Here is a 20,892-nt window from a genome sequence, read left to right on the forward strand (position 1 = left end):
GAAGAGGGAACAGGGTGATGAGATGGGACTGTGGAAGAGAATACAATGGAAATTAGTGACCAGGAAATTCCATCCATGTTGAAACAACATCATCAGAGGTTGAGCACCAGTCTGGGAGGATGTGACTTGTGATGAAATGTGGTTATTGGCTCAGAGAGTTTAGAAATAGGTATATTTGGGGTGATGACAGGACCCAGATCATGTTTTTATGTGTGGGTGACCAGATGGATCCAGGGAGAGAACACTGGAGATGAGTAGGTTAGTGATGGGGTGCATGGTGGACGAGATAGATACCTGTGTGCCTGATGAGCTCACCCGAGCTGATGTTTGGAGATGGGGCAGAGTGGGAACAAGGTGAGCTGGTTCCAGAATCTTGCCTAAAGACCTGGGGTGACCAAAGCAGTTGAATGAGAGGAGAAGGCAGATGTTGGAGCCCTTATCAACCTTGGAAGAACAGGAGTCTTGGAAGTGAGGTCTAGGAAAGGCCCTGATGGAAGAAAATGAAGGTTTTCTTGATGAAGGCTAGCTTCAGTGAACCAACAGCCAGATGAGAGTAGAGCTGGGAGTTAGAGAAAATAATCCACTGGGATAAGGAACCAGGATTTGTTGAGGAGGAAGAAAAGTATGGGATTGTCCGACCTAGAACACTATGAGGGTAAGGGATGGAACATTCCAGAAGTTGGTTTCAGGGTGTGTGTATGTGGTGGTGGTGGTGGTGGTGGTGGTGGTGGTGGTGGTGGTGGTGTGTGTGTGTTTGGGGGTCGGGGGAGGAGCGAGGAATCATAGGACAGGGCTTGGAGGTTTTAATCTTGATAACCTTTAGAGGCAGATGGCCTCTTGGAATTGTCAGAATTCGTCTCTTGCCTGCAGTGGTTGGAGAACAGTGCTGTAGGATAGTGTGGGTAGGGTAGTGTAGGATAGTGTGGAGCAGGTTGGGGTGGGGGCTCCAGTATGATGTCAGTTCTTTTTCCACCTAGCTTTGACAGCCCCTTGAGCAGGGGTGGGTTGGGCCATGTGTTGGGTCAGCCTGTCTGTTGCCAGCTTGCTTGCGGGCTGTCACGTGAGTTACATAAGCTTATGGCTATTTTCCCTTTGCTGTAATTAATACTGAACCAATAAGTGAATATCCTCATATCCATTTGTTTCAGTTTTTCAGTTTCTTCAATGCTGGTTCATTTTCTACTTTGATATTAGTTGTGCTGTGAGTATTATTTATTATAGTACTGGTGTTTTCTGCTAAATCATTTTATGAAACATCAAGTATTCAATAAGTAACTTTTTGGGGGATGGTTTGTTTTTAATTTGTAAAGTCTCAATTAACATCATTTACATATTTTAGTCTCTCCAGTTCTTTAATGAGGGTGTTTTTAAGGTATGTTCTTTTACTTCCTGAAGGAGCAAATGATGTGAAAATCCTTCCAGGTCAAGCTGTTTGTCCTACACCTGGGTGCAGAGGAATAGGCCATATCCGTGGTCCACGTTATTCAGGACATCACAGGTAAAATTTTTTCTTACTTAAATTATTTTAGGGATGAATTAGAACATTATACAGATTAGCTGCTTCATGTAACATCATAAATGAATCTCTTTTAGTCAGCTTCCCCCCTTACACTCCCTTCTTTGTTATTAAGGCCCTTCCTTCCCATTATCTGCCTCCTTAAGCCCTTCTAGAGTCTTCATGGACTCCTTAGGTATTTCCCAGACTCACTTTTTATCCCTGAATCACTGCTCTCTAGTGGCTTTCCTAATAAGTGCATGCCCTCTAATACACTCCCTTCCTACATCCCACCCCTGTTCTGAATCATCTCCACACCCCTTATGAGACGTGCTTTCTTCCAGAGAATTCTAGAGCCTCTTGCCTTTTCCCCTCATTTTCACCTTGTCTCTCTTTCCTTTTCTCTCTTATTCATTTGGAGAAGAGAGAATTCTGTGAAAGAATAGAAAATAAGTGTGAAGTTTATGTCTATGTTTTAAATATTTGAATATGATATGGAGCAGATGGTTCTTATAAGGGAAAATAAGTATAGGTAAATACACAAGTCTTTACTGCTATTTCCTGTCCTCGTTAATTGGTAAAATGATGCACAGACACATTATTCATATTGATGATCCAGTAACAAAATGTGTTAGTCAGCTTTTCATCACAATGACCAAAATACCTGGCAAGAAAATTAGAGGAGGAAAAGTTTACTTTCGGCTAACAGTTTCAGAGGTCTCAGTAGGTGGTCAGCCAACTCCATTGCTCTGGGCCTGAGGTGAGGCAGAATATCTTGGTGGTAGGGTGTGACCGAAGAGTGCTGCCCAGCTCATGGCAAGAAGGAAGCAAAGAGGAAGCAGCCAGTGACAGAGTTCAAAGCCACATCCCCAGTGACCTACCACCTCCAACTTTGCCTATCGGTGTACAGTTACCAACCAGTAGTGCATTCAAATTATTAAACCATCAAATGGATTAATCTTCTTATGAGGTTATAACCCTAATCATTGCCTAAAAGCCCCACCTCTGAAACTTGATGCTTTGAGGATCATGCTTTCAAACCATGAGCTTTTGTGGGGATATTTCTAGATCCAAACCATAATCCAGAATATGTAAGTTAAAATCCAAAAGAATTGAAATCAAATTAGTCCAGTACCCAAATTTATAAAAACATCATACATAAGTATAAAGAGAAAAGAAATTAAGTCATATACCGTATGAAGAAGAAAACCTTTGTTCAAATAAAAGAAATCTAAATGCAGTATAGGAGGTCCTTGCCTTATTAGGGGTTACAAGCCTGGAAAGCTGTGTTATTAAAACTTTCATCCCTCAGTCACACTTTCTGTATTGCATGGCACAGTGGTTACTGTATTGCATGGCACAGATGTGAACGTTCTTTGAACTTTCCACCATCACAGAGTTTGTTAGGCATTCCTGAGAAAAGCTTAGCACATTCTACCTTCTCTTTGTGGATTTCTGAGTGACAGTATTTTCAGGTGAAATAACTGGACACCTTAATGCCTCCTTCAAAACTTGAGTCATTCTCCTCAAAGTTAGCTAGAACATAATTTTGCAGTATTTCTGTCCCTTAGAGCTCCCTGGAGATTCCCTCTGGCAAAGCTGTCTTCCCTAGGCAGCCCCTTCAGGCTGCCCAGCAGCTCACTTAGGCCTTTTTCCACTTCATCAAAGCTGACTTGCCTCTCTCACTGTCCTGTGTGTCACTGATTCACCTTTTCTGACTGGATTCTGAACTGCATTCACTCTTCCCATAATCCAACCTTCTTCCAGCCTCTTCCCTGAACTCTTGCTCCTCTATAGACATAAACAGAGACTGATGAATGTTCTTACTTCTGTCATTTCATTATCAGTAATGTTGAGAATATTTGACATATTTTATCCACTAAGTAGTCTTTAAAAGTTAGACTCAGAACTTCTGAATGAACTAGAACATAATAATAAAGAAGAGTTTAAAGAAAAGCATCCTATGAAATACAAAGGGGAAAAATAAAATACTGAAGACATTGTGAGGGAATCTAGGAGGTATAAGACTCTATCCTAACTGCAGACCTCACAAACATACCGAGCTGCTTGGGGAGATGCCTGATGACTGGATGATGGCTCTTGTTCAGCTGTAGAGCTCAGTATGACAGAGCAGGACTCCTGAAAGTAAGAGCAGATTGTTCAAAAGCATGATTCCAGGTCTTCAGAAATGAAAAATGAAAAGCAGTGAGTAGCTACAATTAGCTTCTCTTTAGAATGGAAAAGATGAATTCAAGAACTGTATATTTTTCAGAATTGCATATAAGATTTATAAGACATTTAAACCATCAGGTAAATAAATCCTAACTTACTATAAATGGAAATGAAAAATAGATTTTTATTCTATTTAGAACTATTTTGTATTCAAGGAATGGAGACAGTTTTCCTGGTGGAGTTAGTACAAACCATAAGGCAGTTATTGAAGAGTGGGGCATGGGATTGGAAGTCAGCTCTAGTAAGCACTGAATTTCTCTCCTCCTGCTTTAAGCATTTAATCAGCATCTTTTACCAACTTAATCAATTTATAAATGTAACTATGTGTATGACCTCCTGTAATTAACTAGATAAAATTGTTTTATATCATCTATTATCTCCAGGGTTTCTTTTCATGTTATGTCTATAAATGGGGTCAAAATTTTTCATAGCTCTAAAAGATCAGAAGTATTGTTCTTCAACATTTTTTGGTAGTATCTGACGAGATGCACACACATACAAGCACACAACTCAATGCCTGATAGAAAGCTTCCATAGGACACCCAAAGTTACCATTATGTTTTGTTCTTGGGTATCTAAGAGATGGTAAGAGGCAAGGATTTTAAAATGTTGCTGCATGATCTCAAATCCTAGATGTAGAATGATAGCCATTTCTAGCTTGAGTTTCCTGAAAAATTTAAATGGATAGAATTTGCATATTCCAAAATAAATGTGTTTTGTCTCCTGTCACCAGACATGGGCCTTTACTGTAGAGGCATCCTTCGACAGGTTGCCTTATGTAGTCTATACTCTAGAAGATTATTAGGCAAATATTTTTATATTTTAAAAAAGAAAAATCAAAAATAGAAAGTCCCTCCAGTATCACTGAAGTGTGCAGTTGGCTTCTGAGTCCAAAGTCAGGGGGTGGGTGAGCATGAAAGCAGGGCTCCACTTGAAGGCAAGTGGCTATTTCAGTCTCTTTTCTGTAAAATACTCCCAGGCCATGAAGTGCTTGCAAGTAGTGAGTGTTGTTTCACCATTTCATGTCAGAATTCCTGGTTCCCATTCTGAAGTCCTGCTGTTTTGAAAGGACAGTCTCCTTAAAGTAAGTTGTCCGTATCTTCTTTTGAACGGCTGACAAGGACAACAGTGACATCAAGATATCAATAAAGACATTTTGGAATAGTGTATTAGTTTAATAAATCACGTGGACCTGTGAGTCCTTCTCAGGTGAATTTCAGATGCATTTATTTTAGTTTTCATTAACATAGGGAAATAATAATATTCAAGTCTGTTTGGAGTTCATGCAGAATCCATATAAACCATTATTTGAGAGAAATTGCATCAGTTCTTATCTGTACGAAAATAGAACTTTTGGCACACAGTTATCCCACAAATTGCATTTTATTTGAATGAATTTACTTAGTGAATGAAAAGGAGTAGGTGTATTTGTTCACATAGAAATATTCAAAGATGAAAACTTTGTGACTACACCATATAAACTTACTTTTGAGCCAAGGTCCAGGATAAGACAGGAAGTTGCTTTTTCTAAATAACTAAAGCAGACTGTGGAAGACTTGATCTACCTCTGTGTCAAAAAGTATACAAAAGTAATTTACTTGTCACAGTGTGAGGGCCACTGACCCTCATGCTGGTGTGTGGGAGACAGCACATATTGCCAATGCATCTGCAAAGGAACATGTGCTGTCCAGAGATAGGGCATCAGATGAATCCAAGACGACTTTGGGTGCTGTTTACGCAAACTCGGGCATAACCCAACCTCTATTTGTAATTCCCTTGAATATTTTTGTTAGCTTAGTAATAAAGGTGGAAATTATATCAGATGTTTTCTTCTTTTTTATCTGTTCCTGTGTGTGTGAGACAGCAGGTGAGGGGAGAATGAGTGTATTCATGTTCATGGCTTCAGATTGACCTGAGTTGGATATCCAGACCTGCTACTTACTGTGTGATATGAGGCAGGGGCAGATTGCCCGCTATTCTTAGTTTCAGAATGGGAGCTTTTTGTGGTAGGAAATGTCAAGTTCCATGAGATTACAACAGACCTAAATCTTTATTCAGTAAAGAATACAGTATCACACTGCTGAAAGCATGACTGCATAAAGTATAAAGAAAAACAGAATAACATAAGGAGGTTTAGCACATACATTGCAAACAAGGATTTATTAAATAGGCAAAAAAAAAAAGGATATACAGATTCTGAATATCCTGCTTTAAGAAAAGAAGACTGACTAAAAGATATAGATCAAGCAAAATCAGAATAAATGCTTAAAAGCATTTTTCAAAACTTGACTCTTAGGCCATAAGCAACTCAGTAAATTTTCAGAATCAAAAGAGTTTTTACTCCTTCTCTAATCAAAATGCATTAAGAAAACAAAATCCTGTCACCTAGAATATATGCAAAAGTATTTATCACTGTAGCTTTAGTAATCATGGACTCAAAAGAGAGCCCAACCTTGAATCTCAGAGAATCTAGACTTAGTGCAATGAGAACACTAAGGAGATAAACTTTTGGGGCATTGCTCTGTATATGGTTAGAAAGAAATTTACATTCTACTCACTTAAAAAAATTGGAAATTTAACATTCAACTCAAAAAGCTATAAGAATTTTTTAATTGATTACAAAAATGCAAGAAATACCTAATTAAAAGATGAAATCAATGGAATAAAAATTAATAAAGCAGTAAATTGTAAAGACCATCCAAGAGTTGGTCCTTTGATACAGAATGATAATACTACAACAATAGATAATAAACAATAAGCAACAATACAGTTAAAACAACAACAACAACAAAAGCTGTCTTACTTAGTTCATGCCTCTTGCTGAGTTTGCAAGGGACTCCCCTAATGGAAGGAATTGGAATCCCAACTCTTGGATTTCTCATTTGGTAACTCTGAGTTTGCTTCTAGTGGTTCGATTGGCCTTCCTTTTGAATGAGGCGTTTGGGAAACCCTGGGCTCCTCTCATCCTTCCCTCCACCATTTTAGTGGTTGCCTTTTTTCTACAAAGCAAACATTTCCTCAGCTATCCTCCTGCCTCTGTGATTGACTTTTAACAAATACCTTTGGTTGCATCACTGTGACCTAAGAGGACAGACTCCTCAATTTAGCCTTTGACTCCTTTCAAAAATTCTATTTCCTGACTTACTTTCTCATTTTCCTGGATTTTGGAGATGGGGTTTGTGGGAGGTAGGTTTTTCGTTTGTTTTATTTGGTTTGTTTTGGTTTAGTATGTATAAAATTGTCTTTGTTTCCTCAGCCATAAAATTTGATTGTAGGTGGAGTTCCGATCAGAATCTCTTTTTTCTTTGGAATATTGAAGGCATCTCTCCATGTTATGTTTACCTTTTTGTTGTTGAGAAGGCCACTGTTATTCAGATTTCAGTACACCAGAGGATTACTCTCCCCTCTCATACAGACTACTCTTCTCGCTCCCCCTTTGCAGGAATTACACTCTTCCAGAAACATGTAGGACTTTCTGTGAGTCACTAATGTTCTGAAATGGTCTGCTTTTAATCCATTGTTTCAATCTAGAAATGAACATCTTTTATCAGGGAAATTGTCTCATAGTATTTGTTCAATATCACTTTCTTTTTGGTCTGCATTCCTAGACACATGTTTGAAATTTTCTTGCATACCTTTAAACACCTTTTCTTTTATCTGGTTTATGAAATGTTTCCTCAACTTCATCTTCCAATTCTTCAATTGAAAATTTCAATTATAATATGATTTTTTCAAGTTTTTGTGAATATATTCTTTTTCTCTGATTTTTGTTGCATCCTGTTCTTACTTGATAGTGTCTTTTCTTATCTGTCTGATAAAGGCTGGAGTTACCTTTGTTTTTCTTCTGCTCCTTTCATTGACTCTTTTTTCCCAGTACTTATTTTAATTTGTTGTTTTTAGATATACCTGATAGTAGGATATATTTTAGTATAGATCTGTTATGGGTCTTTACCTTACTATAAAATTCTTGAAGATTAATGTGTAGGTCTGATTTTATGGAACTGGGGAATAATTATGTGACACTTCACTTTATTTCTAATTTTTTTAAAAAGAAAATGCTGTATGGAATACTTAGTTTTATAGCAACAAGGGCGTTGTTTTCAAAGATGTATATTCTTCGACAAATTTTAAGCATTTTTTAAGTACAACATTCCAAAGTACATGAATTGCCAAAGTTGTAGAAACTGTGTCCCTATTATGATGAAAGAATACAAGAGTTTGGTTTATTTCTGTATGAAAACTATAGCACATGAATTAAGGGAAAGTGAAAATGATGATCTCTGGTCACTTTAAATCATCTTGAAAATGAAAATCACGGTAAAATATAGACAAAAACAATCCATTCTCTTAGTAATTAGAAGTAGTACACGTTATTTTAAAATCGACACCATTTTATCAGCCGATTAGCCCATGGGTAATATTAACATTTGGATAGTATAGGGAAGCATTAAAAAGTAAGTAACCACTTATAATCCATCAACAAAGCTAATGTGCATTAAAGGTTTCATTTTTCCAGACTTTTTTTCTGAGAAACTATTTGATGTATTGTTTAAAAACAAATGATAAGAACATTGTATATGTCTGGTTTTATTCAGTACAATCATACTGAATAATTAGAACAATGCATATCATTTTTGTCACTTGTTTCTCCTGTTGTTGAATGTTCCTTATATGCATTCATCATACATTACATGTTTGGTGTGTAAACTTCAAGACCTCTGGGTCTTATATTCTAGATTCTGTACGTTAGAAATGACTCCTTTTCCTTTTTTTTTTTTTTTGCCTTGAGCTCTGCCTTGTCTCATTATTAATACCAAACAAATTTATTTGTGTGCCTGTGTGCATATTCAAAAAGCATTTGCCTCTTCTTTTATTTTTAGCTCTTTCATGTTTTTTATTTAGGTTTGCATTTCAGAAAAGCACGGAACTATCTTAAAAAGAAAAATGTTAAGAGTCTTTTCCTGTTCGTTTTTTTTTTTTTTTTTTTTTTTTGGGCGGGAGTGAGTGGGGGTACCAGGGATTGAACTCAGGGGCCCTCAACCACTAGAGCCACATCCCCGGCCCTATTTTGTATTTTATTTAGAGAGAGGGTCTCACTGAGTGCTTATTGCCTCACTCTTGTTGAGGTTGGCTCTGAACTCTTGATCCTCCTGCCTCAGCCTCCCGAGCTGCTGGGATTACAGGTGTGCATCACTGTGCCCAGCATCTTTTCCTGTTTTTGGCAACACAGTTTAACCTGTTTGCAATTTTTGTTGTAATTACCAAAAAAATTTGTACATATGCCATCTTGTTTTATGCCTTAAACATTTGGTGTGCTGTGGATGATGAGGCCTCCTTCTTTCTTCCCTTCTTTCATTCCCTCCTTCCTTTTTAAGAGTATTTACATAATTAATTGAAGTCATTTGAATATTAACCTCTGGCTTTCTTTTGGGAAAGATGAAATACTTAATGTTTTTCTTTTTCTCTAATTCAGTATACCCCTTAGTATTACTTAAATTTGATTTTTTATATATATAATTTCCTCCCGAATGTTTAGACATAAGGATACTTAGAAAAAAGGATGGGGGGAGATATTTTGCAGTCATATTTAAAACAACCACACACCTTAATTTTGTGTGGTTTTTCTGGTTCCAGTGGTAATCTCTCGTCCTTCTCAGCCACATTTGCTTACTTTTTTTTTTTTCAGCATCTTTTGTTCCTTATCCTGACACACTTTTTTTCAAGGTTTTAATTTCTCTGTAATGTCTGCATGTCATATTTAAATTCTTTACACATGAGAAAATATCTCTCATCCATGAAAGGAATTTGACATGAGACTGATATTTAAGCCCAGACATGTTTTCTTTCAGAGTTTTGTCCATGTTGCATCCTCTTAGCCTCCAGTTTTAATTGTGGTGGCAAAATCTTCTATCAGCTGATTGGTGTGTGTGTGTGTGTGTGTTTAATTTTAATATCCCAGATCCATCAGTTGATCGATTAATTTATCTGTAGTTTTCTTTTCATTAAATTTACCTATAATGTTGTTTTCTGTTTTTAGACCAAAGTTGTTCTGTATATCAGATCATTTTTCTCTATATTTTAACATTGTTTCAATTTTACTATGTTCTTCTTTCCAATATTTTTATAAAATGACATTAAGTCCCCCAAACCTGTTCCATGTGTCTCTCATATTTTTTTAGATTTCTTTTTTATTTTTGTTTTTTTTAATTTTTGCATATTGCATTTTGATTCATTGTACACAAATGGGGTTCAACTTTTCATTTCTGTGGTTGTGCACAATGTAGATTCACACCATTCATGTACTCATACATGTACATAGGGTAATGATGTTTTTCTCATTCCACCATCTTCCTTTACCTTGCCCCCTCCCTTTCCCTCATTTCCTTCTATATAATCCAGTGTTCCTCTGTTCTTCCCTTACTCCCTACCCCTGCCCTGTTAGGTATCAACATTCACATATCAGAGAAAACATTTGGCCTTTGGTTTTTTGGGATTGACTTATCTCATGTAGCGTGATACTCTCCAACTCCATCCATTTACCTACAAATGTCATAATTTTATTCTTCTTTATGACTGAGTAATATTCCATTGTGTATATGTGCCACATTTTCTTTACCCATTCATCTATTGAAGGGCATCTAAATTGGTCCCATAATCTAGCTATTGTGAATTGAGCTGCAATAAACATTGATGTGACTGTGTCATTGTGGTATGCTGATTTTAAGTCCTTTGGGTGTAAACTGAGGAGTGGGATAACTGGGTCAAATGGTGGTTCCATTCCAAGTTTTCTGAGGAATCTCCATACTGTTTTCCAGAGTGGCTGCACTAATTTGCAACTCCACCAGCAATGTATGAGTGTGCCTTTTTCCCCACATCCTTGCCAACACCTACTATTGCTTGTTTTCTTGATAAGTGCCTGAGGTGTAATCTTAGGGTAGTTTTGATTTGCATTTCTCTAATCACTAGAGATATTGAACATTTTTTCATATATTTGTTGCCTCATCACTTTCAGTTCTTCATTCTTTCCCTCTGAGCGCTGGGGAAATCACTTGCATGTATGTTCTCAACACTAAATTTAACCTTTGTACCCCACTGAGGTTTCTCTATGTGGTGACTGCATGATACCTTCTCCCATGCTTTCCTGGTCTCTGTGTCTGTTTCCATCTCCATCCTATGCCAACCTTCAGCAGATCTGGTTTCTACTGGATATTGCAGTCACTTCAGAAGCCTAGTTCCTGACCTGGAGGAGCTAACACACTACTTGACCCTTACACATTAACATTTTAAAATGGAAAGTATTATATCTCCATTTCATTTTATCAAAATAACAGTTTCAGGTGGGCTAAACAGGTAAGCAAAAGTAATTAAAGAATCTCCTTTTAATGCCAGGTAGTAGATCAAAGGTTAAGTTCACATCAGCTCTGGGTCTTGGTTCCTTCTACTGCAAAACATGGACTAGGTGATTTCTCCTTTCCTTTTTAGTCACAGTAGTCCCCCTAATCCACAAGGGATGCCTTCCAAGACCCTTAGTGGACACCTGATGCAACAGTAGCACGGAACTCTGCCAGAAATGTGCTCCTTCTGTAGCAGCTTCTTCTTCAGTAGATACAGCCTCCAGTAGTGTTCATATTTCTCGCTCCAGACCTCTTCTGGAATCTGCATAACCATCCTTTACTTGGCAGTATATGGTTGGTGTCCCTTGTTCCATGGGACCCCTCACTGAAGTCTTAGGAGAGCTCAACACTTTCTGGTATAACACACTGCCATCCTTCAGAATCAGTCCTGCAGTGTTTTCCACTCTGATTCAGTTTTATTTCCATCTTAAGTACACTGTGATCATAAGCTGTGCAATGTGAGATGCAGTGGCAGAACTTCCATGAAGTTTCCTTCAGTTTCATGGTCAGGGATTCATTCTTTCATAGATCTTAACAACCTCAGTGTGTGGTTTTGAAGTTTTTTTCCCCTTCAGTGGAGAACTTTTCACTTAAAGGAAGCATTTTACAACTTTTATTTTTTTATTTTTTATTTTTATTTATTTATTTTTTCCATGTGCCAATTGCCAGCATCACTCTTTTGTGTTTTGTGGCCATGGTTATCATAAGTAAAATAAGGCTAACTTGAACACGAGTGTTGGGACGTCAGTCTGATAACTGAGATGGCTAAGTGACTAACAGGTGTCTTTGATGTTGGACTAAGGGATGCTTATGTCCCGGGTAGGACAGAGTGGGATGGCACATGACCTCATCACACTACATAAGATTTATAAGATTTAAAAATTATTAATTGCTTACATATGGATATTTCCATTTAATATTTTCAGACCACAGTTTTGTACAGGTAACTAAAACCAAAGAAAGTGAAATTGTAGATATGGGGAACTACAATAAAATATCTGTAATAATGTTTATTAAAGATGCATAGCAACATAATTCTCTAACATCTATAGCATACTGCCTAGACAAGATTTATTCTAAATTGCATATAACATTCTTATGTGCATTTTACCATTGATTAAAATATAAATAAGTTGAGTCCAGGAATTATATTCCAAATGTAAGACCCATAGCTATAAACTGATTGCTGGCAACAGCAGCTGGGTTGGAATAAGCCCTTTTCCTAGAGGTATTTCAAAAGTTAAGATCAGTGATCCTTCAGTTATCTACCAGGTATAGGAAAAATATATATCATTACATAATTAACTTCCTGTGGTCTCCTGGAACTACTCAAAATGTTCAGGAATTTATCCCAGCTAAGTTGAATGTATGAACAGCTCTGACGCATGAATTAAAATGGGTTATTCCCTTCACGAGGAAAAAACATCCCTGAGCCTAGGAAGTTTTTCACTTTCAATAGTTTTTTCTTGTATATATTAGGTCTAAATATATAAATCTCTTTGAGACTGTTTTTTTCTTAAATTTTGGAAAACAAATACCACTTTTAAAATGTGATGACCAAAATCCAAGGAGTTGATGTAGCCAGGGTCAGTCTTCCTTTAGTGAATAGGATAATGTTGCAAGTACAACTTATTTTTGGAAGGCACTTGCAGACAATACAGTGGACTAAGTGTGATTTGATGTTTAAATGTTGGCATTTTTCATTTGTAAAGAAACAATTTTATAATCTATTAATAGGAATCATAGTATTGTGTTATATTTGTATTATTTAACCACTTTTCACATGTTTTCACATTCATTGCTTAATATTATATAACATTAACAGTCATATAATGCAAGTTTTATTATTCCTATTTTACAAATGAAAAAAGTGAATCTTGCACAAAATCTCTTCCCATCATTGCACAGCACGTAACCAGTAGAACTGATTTTAAACTCAGTATCTTTTAACTGCTTATCTGTTTGTTGCTTTTTCCCTTACCACCAGATACATATGCAGAACTGGAATGGTAGTTAGAATTGCACTTCTCACTTGTAGAAGGGGAAGATTTAAGGTCAGAAAGGAAAAATGATAGTAACTACCCACAGCCTGCTGCACCTAGATGATCAACTGTTAAGGAGACTGCAGAAAAGATTCTTACTTGAGACAAAGCCAGCACAGAATGATCTCCAGGATTCCTTTCAAACTGTATATTTTTTATTCCCATCTCCAAAATACACACACACACACACACACACACACACACACACACACACACCGGGGGATAGGTGGAGGGGACTTGTCAAGATTACTGTAGTTGTTGAACATAATTTGTTATAGAAAATAAAGAATAAAAGCTGCTTGAATGCCTACCTCTACTTTGGCACATAGAGTTGTTAAACTACTTCTTTTAAAATCTGAAACATCAATAAGATGTTATTTATGAATCCGGAATGTGGAATAAAAGCTTTAGTTATGAAAATATTAAGCTAGGTATGATGATTTTAATTATCCCTTGGTCTCAATTATTCTCATTTTGATGACAATAATTATAGCATCACACTCCAATTTCAGTTATTATATTTCAGGGCCTGCATATGTCACATTTAATATTCATTTTCCTGTCTTTATATTGGAGCTAGATGGAATAGGCACATTGCCTATTTATAAGAACTAGCTATTATTACTGAATTTACTGAACTCCTTGAGTGATAACAGAGGTCAAGGTTGAGGGTGGTTTAGGATCACATTAATCTAAAGTAAATAATGCCAGAGCAGTAATCCAAAGTAAATACTGTTGTCATGCATCTGTAAATGATCATATTGCTTAATAAAATGGACACAATGGCATTGACCCCAGTTTTAATACATGCTGCAGAAGGTTCAAGTGTGAATGGACAAAGATAATCCTGCTTATAATAATTGGAGCTCTGAACCTAAGACGGACCTTTTACAGAATGTTGTAAATATCAATTATGTAGTTAATTCCAAAATAACTTAAAAATGGAGCAGTCCAATCCTAGGTGCATGCCCAACAGAAATGTGTGCATCACTTCACTAAAATACATGTACCAGAATGTTCATAGCAGTGCTTTATGTAATAATCCTACCTGTATCTACTCAAATGCCCCACTGTGCATGTTTACACAGTGAGATGCTGTATAGCAACAAGAATGAACAGATCAACCCCACACATGAATGAAGCTCACAAATGCATAGCTGATTGAAACCAAATGAGTCCAAACTAAAATAGTGGATGACTCCAACATAAGGTATAAAAACAGGCAAAATTATCTATTGTTTTAAAATGCAGCACTGTGATTGCTCCTGTGGTTAACCCTTAGTGACTGGAAGAGGAGCACGGAGGGGTTTGGGGGTAATGTTCTGCTTTCTAATCTGTGTGTTTATTACAGGAGTTTCTTCACGTTGGGAAAACAATTTATAATCTGCGCACTCTATATGTAAAGTCTATTTCAATAACAAAGTTTACAAGAAGTTTAAATTACCTCAAGAATATCCAAGCAGCCTTTCCTAGCTAATGTACCCACAGCTTTCTACAAACTAACCTGCTTTGGCAGACAGAAGGACAGCCTGCTAGGTTGGTTAGCCATGGCTGCTTTGGATGGAAGCACCAAATCTCTTGCCTCTCCAGGGCACTCTCAGGACGCTGCAGGAGAGACCCATTAATGATCACATCCAGGCCTCTGGTCTTGTCAACTCCCTTAAGAGGCAGGTGACCAGCTTGAGGGCCTCCCTGGTGAAGGCCAAGGGTGTCACTGTTGAGTGAGGTTAGAAATATGTCTGTGCTATTCTGAGCCCTCATTAGAGTCTCAGCCACAGTGTTCAATTTAGGTTTAATCTCCTTTGCATGTCTCTGTCAGGGATTAAGAATGAGCTAACAGAACAGATTAAAATGTTTCAATTTCTCTGAGATAGGAATTAAGAGACCTTGCTTTTTGGCTTTGTGTTCTGAAGAACATTAGCCAGTTGTTGCCCTCTTTTTGTTTCCTTTATACTTTGCTTTAGGGTGGGATAGAAAGATGATTTTCTTCCTTTGAGACTGCAGGTTTGCAGAGAGATGTATCAGCCATATCAAGAAAAACCTCATCCTGGAAATAAGCCTGAGACAGATGCCTCCCACACTTGAGAGAGGCCTGGAGTCTTTTGGCAAATGATATTCCTTAGGCCAGATTTGTGTGCTATTTAAACCATATTATAAAATAGATAGAACCTTAGGAAGAATAAAATAGCATATATCACTGTTTTGAGTATTTCCTGAACAGTGATCCACACACTGTCAAGCCTAACACCCTGCCTCTTTCTCTTATCCCCTCCACCCACCCGTTTATCTAAGAATTCTTTGCTGTTAATTCACAAACACTAAAAAAGCCTTTTTAAAAAGGACGGAGAGCCATGTTTTGCCAAGCAGCAGGCTGACATTATATCCTGAACTCACAGAGAATCTGAATTAGATTGCACCCAGCATTTTTGTGCCGTCTGCACTCAGTCAGCCATTTTCATGGTTCCTTGTGATAGTAGCTCCTGATTGTTGTTCACAACTGTAAGTGCTAAGGATTTCAGCAGTGTAAAATTCCAGCATCAAGTGGCAAAAAATTTACCCCAGTGCTCTTGCCTTTCTCATGGGTGACTTATTATTGTTAGTAACTGGTGAAAATTATTAGTTATCAACTGACATTATTGAGACATTATTATTGTTAGTAACTGGTGGAAATTCAGAAACAGACTGGCTGTGTGCCTCTCTGGCCAAGATGGAGATCAGCCTTGCAGAGGGGGATTATGGAAGGGAAGAATGCTGTTCTGCTAACAAAGTCAACAGTACCAATTCATGAGGACATTCTGAATGAGTTGAAATGTATCATTGTATCTTAATGTAAACATTTGTGCCAAGTGATCTTCAACAATATATGCAAAAAAATAGCCTCTCAAAGAATAAAACACTTGGTATTTGTTAAATCAGTCAATTCTGGTGTTACTTGCAAGTATTTAACAAAAGATCACATAAATACTTGGTCAATGAAATTTTCATGTTGTATCTTAACAGTTTCTTCTAAATAGAGTACCTTAGTAGGTACTATAGAGAAAACGCTATAGAAATATATGACTTATAAAAAAGTTAGAATTTGCATTAATAGCTTCGATAAATTAACCAAAGTCTTCAACAGAATATCTTATCTGGAAATGACTTCTGTTACTTTTGCTGAACAAGCATTTGTTGACTTCCCTTTATTCAATCCATGTCATGCTAGGTATAAGATCTATAGGCCTGTTTCCAGAAGCTCAAGTCTGAAGATGGAGATGCATGGTACTTATAAAGTAAATGATCTGAGAAGGGTATGCTTAAGAATCAATGGGTGGTCACATAGGGCTTCTGGAGCCATTTGGGGGTTCCAGGAAAGTTTCCCAGAAAAGGTAAGATCTTCTGAGCCCTGAAGGATGGTAATCCCTTAAGTAAAGGGGTTAGGAGGGATATTCTAGCAAAAGGAAGTAACTGAGACAGAGCCAGTTGATGGTGATGCTAATGGGTGACAAGGGAGGAAGAGTGGCAGAGGAGCTGTGGATATGACAGGAGCCCCTCCCACTGTATTCTCAAAACTTTCCAACCCTTTATGGGTGTGGACTTCAAGACCTCCAGTTCAGAGGTTGAGATCTCGGGCTTAGCTTGTTGAGTGAGTTGCTGTCTGCCTGGAGGTGTCTGTGCTGTGGTCAACTGTGCCCTTCACCAGCACATCTCCACGGTAACTGTGCAGGTCAGCTTCCCCTTCTCCTCTCATTAGCACAGGCCATTGTACTTTGTTTCCACTGGTTTATTCAGCATTCTCTGCTAGTCCAGGATGTAGGCATTAAGAATACACCTTTTCTAACAGTGCTGTTGTGGTTTTATTGTTGATAATCCATTATGAAAGTTTTTTTTTTTAATGGCACTTCAAATATTAAGTTTCTGTCATATGCCAAGATTTTAATATGTGATGCTATATGTAGTAGTCACAATCAACATTTTATACTAGTTACTGTCTCCATCTTATAGATGAGGAAACTGAGGTGCAGAAGGATTAGTTGTATTACTGGTTACCAGTAAATAGCAAACTCATAATTTGCATAAACATGATCCAGCTTCACCAAGTTCATCACTTTTCCCATTACACCCAGAAGCACGACTTTCCTCCCTGACCATTAAACTAAGAATACGAATGGATGCTAGAGGGAGTTATCCATCTGGCTACTTGCTGTCGTCTTTGAGTTGTACTCTACGACTTCTACTCCTTCAGCACTCTCTGGGAAGTCTTCTAGGTTTCTTTACAAGAACTGTTTCATAAAGTATCTGTATTCTTCTTATCTCTGCTCCACTGCCTCTTCTACTCCCTTCTGCAGGCTAACCCCAGCTTCTTCTTCACTGGAAAAATTATTACAATCCAATCAGGACTCCTTCCCTCTTGGCAGGGCAAAAAAGAGTCCTTCCTCCCGTATAATGCCAATCTCTGAACCCCATCCCTGCCCTTGTCTGTTTGAATACGAATTGGTCTTCCTTTTGGACACTCTGTCAGTCCCTCTCTTCCTTCCTTTCTTCCTCTCCCCCTACCCATTCTGTGAGTCAAACCCAGAACCTTGCCTATTCTAAGCACATACTTTACCACTGAGCTATATGCCCAGCCCTGGTCTCTTCCTTTCTAGTGAAAACAAAGAGATGATAGAGAAGGTGTTGGGATTGGTGAGGGCACACTGGGGGTTTTTAGAAGGATGTATTTTATTTTTTTATTTTCATGGTAATCACACAGGTATTGGCTTTAAAATTACACTTTTAACAGTATAGACACACTTTATGCCTGTTTTATGTGGCATGTCCAACAACCACAATAAAATTAAACATGCACACATTGCATACATTTAAAAAACAAACAGTAACTTTTTTCCAATTCAGATCCTCTTGCCCTTCATCACAGACATCCTAACGGAATGGCCTGTCCCTGCTGTGCTGACACCCAGCACACTTCTGTGCCCTGTTGTGTGGCTCTGGCCACAGTTCCCACTTCCACAGCATGGTCAGCACTGCTTTCTTTCCAGTTTCACAGCCACTTAGGTTGTTCCTGACCTACCTTTCCTTGTTCTCCATGGCATCAACACCTTCTTGCTTTTCACTTTCTCCTTGGTCTTCCCTTGGTGCTGACCCCTTGCCTCCTAAGGTGCTGTTGACCAGGGTCCTTCTAGGAGTTCCTCTCCTTCTCACTCCTCTGCAGAGATCCTTCACCCTAACTCTGGATGGGATTCCCAGGATAGCTCTGAACAAATGCTGAGAACTCTCAGAGTTCTAACCACATTGACCTGGAGTAGGGTTCAAGTATCAGCGTGGCTTTTAAGTTCTCCAGGAGATTCTAATGTGCACAGGGAGAAAACCACGTCTCCATGCTTACTCAGACATTCTCCTGGGGTCATTTCCCAGCCCCATTTGTTGTCATGGAAGCAAGTACATCTAATGCTCATGGCTTCGAGTAGGTATATCTGGCCCAGAAAACTCTTGAACAGATACCCATGGATCCACCTGCCCAATGAGCACCCTTTATTGGATGGTTTCTTGGCTTATTATGTTCAAAGCCAAATTCATCCCTCTACCAAAATTTCAATGGTTGGTAGGATCATTGGGTAACTGGTTACCCAATTTGTAGAGTGAGAAATCATTCTTAGCCCATTTCTTCCTTTACCCCCAATCCTGAGTCAGTCACTCAAGCTTGCTAATAGGTTCTGCTTCCTAAATCATGTCACATTTGTCGGTCTGTCTCCATTTTTACCAGTGCTTTTGTTCATGCCCTTCCACTCACTCAGCACCCTCCTTGTTGGGTCACCATATTGTCTTCCTCACTGCACTCACACTAGTCTTTTTCCATACCTGAACTGGCTGTCTCACACTGCTTCAAGTAACTCTCAGTAGCTTCCCATTCCTCCCTGAAATACTAAGATGCCTCCTAGGCCCATCTGCACTCCAGCTACATGCACATTCTGGAATGGATTAAATTCCATCTCACTCATGGTGCTGAACCTGCTTCTCCTGCTGCTGGACATCCTCTTGCCAGCCCCACCCCTCACACTCCTCATGAGGTGAATCCTCTGTCATTGTAACACAACCCAGACATCATTTCTTAGATTTCCCTGGTTGCCCCTCTTCTGTGTTAGGTATCACCTCCTTTGTGCTCCTAAAGCATTGTGTCCCCAACCCCACTCCCAGTGTACCTGCATCCTTCTTCCAGGTGTCCATTGTTGTCTTTCTCCAGCATTGGACATTGTTCCAGGAGGCAGCTGTGTGTGTTGTTCCTCACTGAGCACTGCATCCAGCTGAGGGCCCAGAGCACATGTGTTGGGAAGTAGGAGGTCCACTTGCATAAGTCTTACCATACTGATTTAAAAATTGTAATATAAAAGAATAAATAATGGGAGGTTTCTCAGGTAAATCAAATGGCAAGTATTTACTGAGCAAAAGTGATACAGTTCTGTAAATGCAATTTTGTTTCATGACATCCTTAACTTATTATTTATTCTAGAAACATTGGTTGAAATATTGCAGTGTTCAAGGCTTTATGAGAGGAGCTACAAGAAGTGATAAAGGGAGTGTGTAAGCTCTAAAGGAACTTGTTGTATAATAATATTGAGAATATAATATGAATATATGAATACAGATGATGTAATACAAAAGAGAAAACGATGAGTTATCTTAGACAAAGCACAGAGAAAAGTACTTAGGGTTTCAGTATTGCAGAGAGACAGATTAATTGAGGGGGATGGGGTTACATAAAGCATCCCAGAGGAATGTTCATGCTGTCCTGTGAGTGGAGTCAGTCAAATGCAGTTTGAAGAAGGACATCAGGGAAAGATTGATCCTTGGCAAGGGAAGCATTGTCTTACTCTTCCCTGCTTTATTCACCTTCATCTCAAATACATATTTTACATATGTATATATATGTGCGTATGTATACTTATGATGGGTGTGTGTGTGAATGTTGTTATCTGCGATATTCCAGTGCCTAGAACAATTGCTGACACATAGTAGGTGCTTAATTAATATATTTGGAAGAAAGGAGGAAAGAAATTAGCACTAGAATTTGTTCTTATCTCCAAGTAGGTAGACTATAGATACTGAAGAGGTGCTGATAGTGTATTCCACAGGGAGCCCTCTATACTTTGCTTAAGTTTACACTGGAACAGCTCAAAACAACTTTTCTCATTTACCATTATCAGGCTTTCAATATTTAGTTTTCAGCAAAATAACCATAACCATAAACTCAATTGTCTTTGAGTTGTTCATTATTAGTAGATGAAATAAGAGAAAGCAGACCAGGAGTGGTTTAGTGGTCTTGAAACAGGTGAATTGATGAATGTCTTTTCCCATTCCTTATTGTCTATATTTATTAAATGAGGGAAGATGACACATGGAGGCTTCCCAGGAACCTGTGAGAGCCACTGTCAAATCATTCTTTGTAGCTGATTCAGCTTTTGGGGAGTAAAGTGTCACATAAAAATACAAGTTTCTGTTTCTTGGTTTTCATTTGATTTCCTCCCACCTCCACACATGTCACTCCAGTAACTACTGTCACAGTTTCACTTTGCTGCAGCAAAGCTCTATCAGGTTTGTGGTTACACTATGTAGCATTTTAAAACTGGTTTGAATATACTTTCTTTTTAAGTTTTTGTTGTATTCTTTCAATGTCTGTAAACAAATGAATCAATATACTTTTCCATGAAATGAATATGTTAGCCTTTACTGCTAATCAGATAATACTCAGATG

The 20,892-nt window shown here is 38.1% G+C and overlaps 1 protein-coding gene across 9 annotated transcripts in view; it reads left to right on the forward strand.

The window, feature by feature from the left end:
• Positions 1-20,892, forward strand: part of L3mbtl4 (L3MBTL histone methyl-lysine binding protein 4) — a 520,509-nt gene that overhangs the window by 330,125 nt on the left and 169,492 nt on the right. For all 9 annotated transcript variants that reach the window (XM_047526991.1, XM_047526997.1, XM_047526990.1 and 6 more), the window contains one exon: positions 1,396-1,498. In XM_047526991.1, coding sequence (XP_047382947.1) covers positions 1,396-1,498 — 103 coding nt within the window. The remainder of the gene's footprint in view (positions 1-1,395; positions 1,499-20,892) is intronic.

This window comes from Sciurus carolinensis, chromosome 15, assembly GCF_902686445.1.
Source record: "Sciurus carolinensis chromosome 15, mSciCar1.2, whole genome shotgun sequence".
NCBI classification, from domain to species: Eukaryota; Metazoa; Chordata; class Mammalia; order Rodentia; family Sciuridae; genus Sciurus; species Sciurus carolinensis.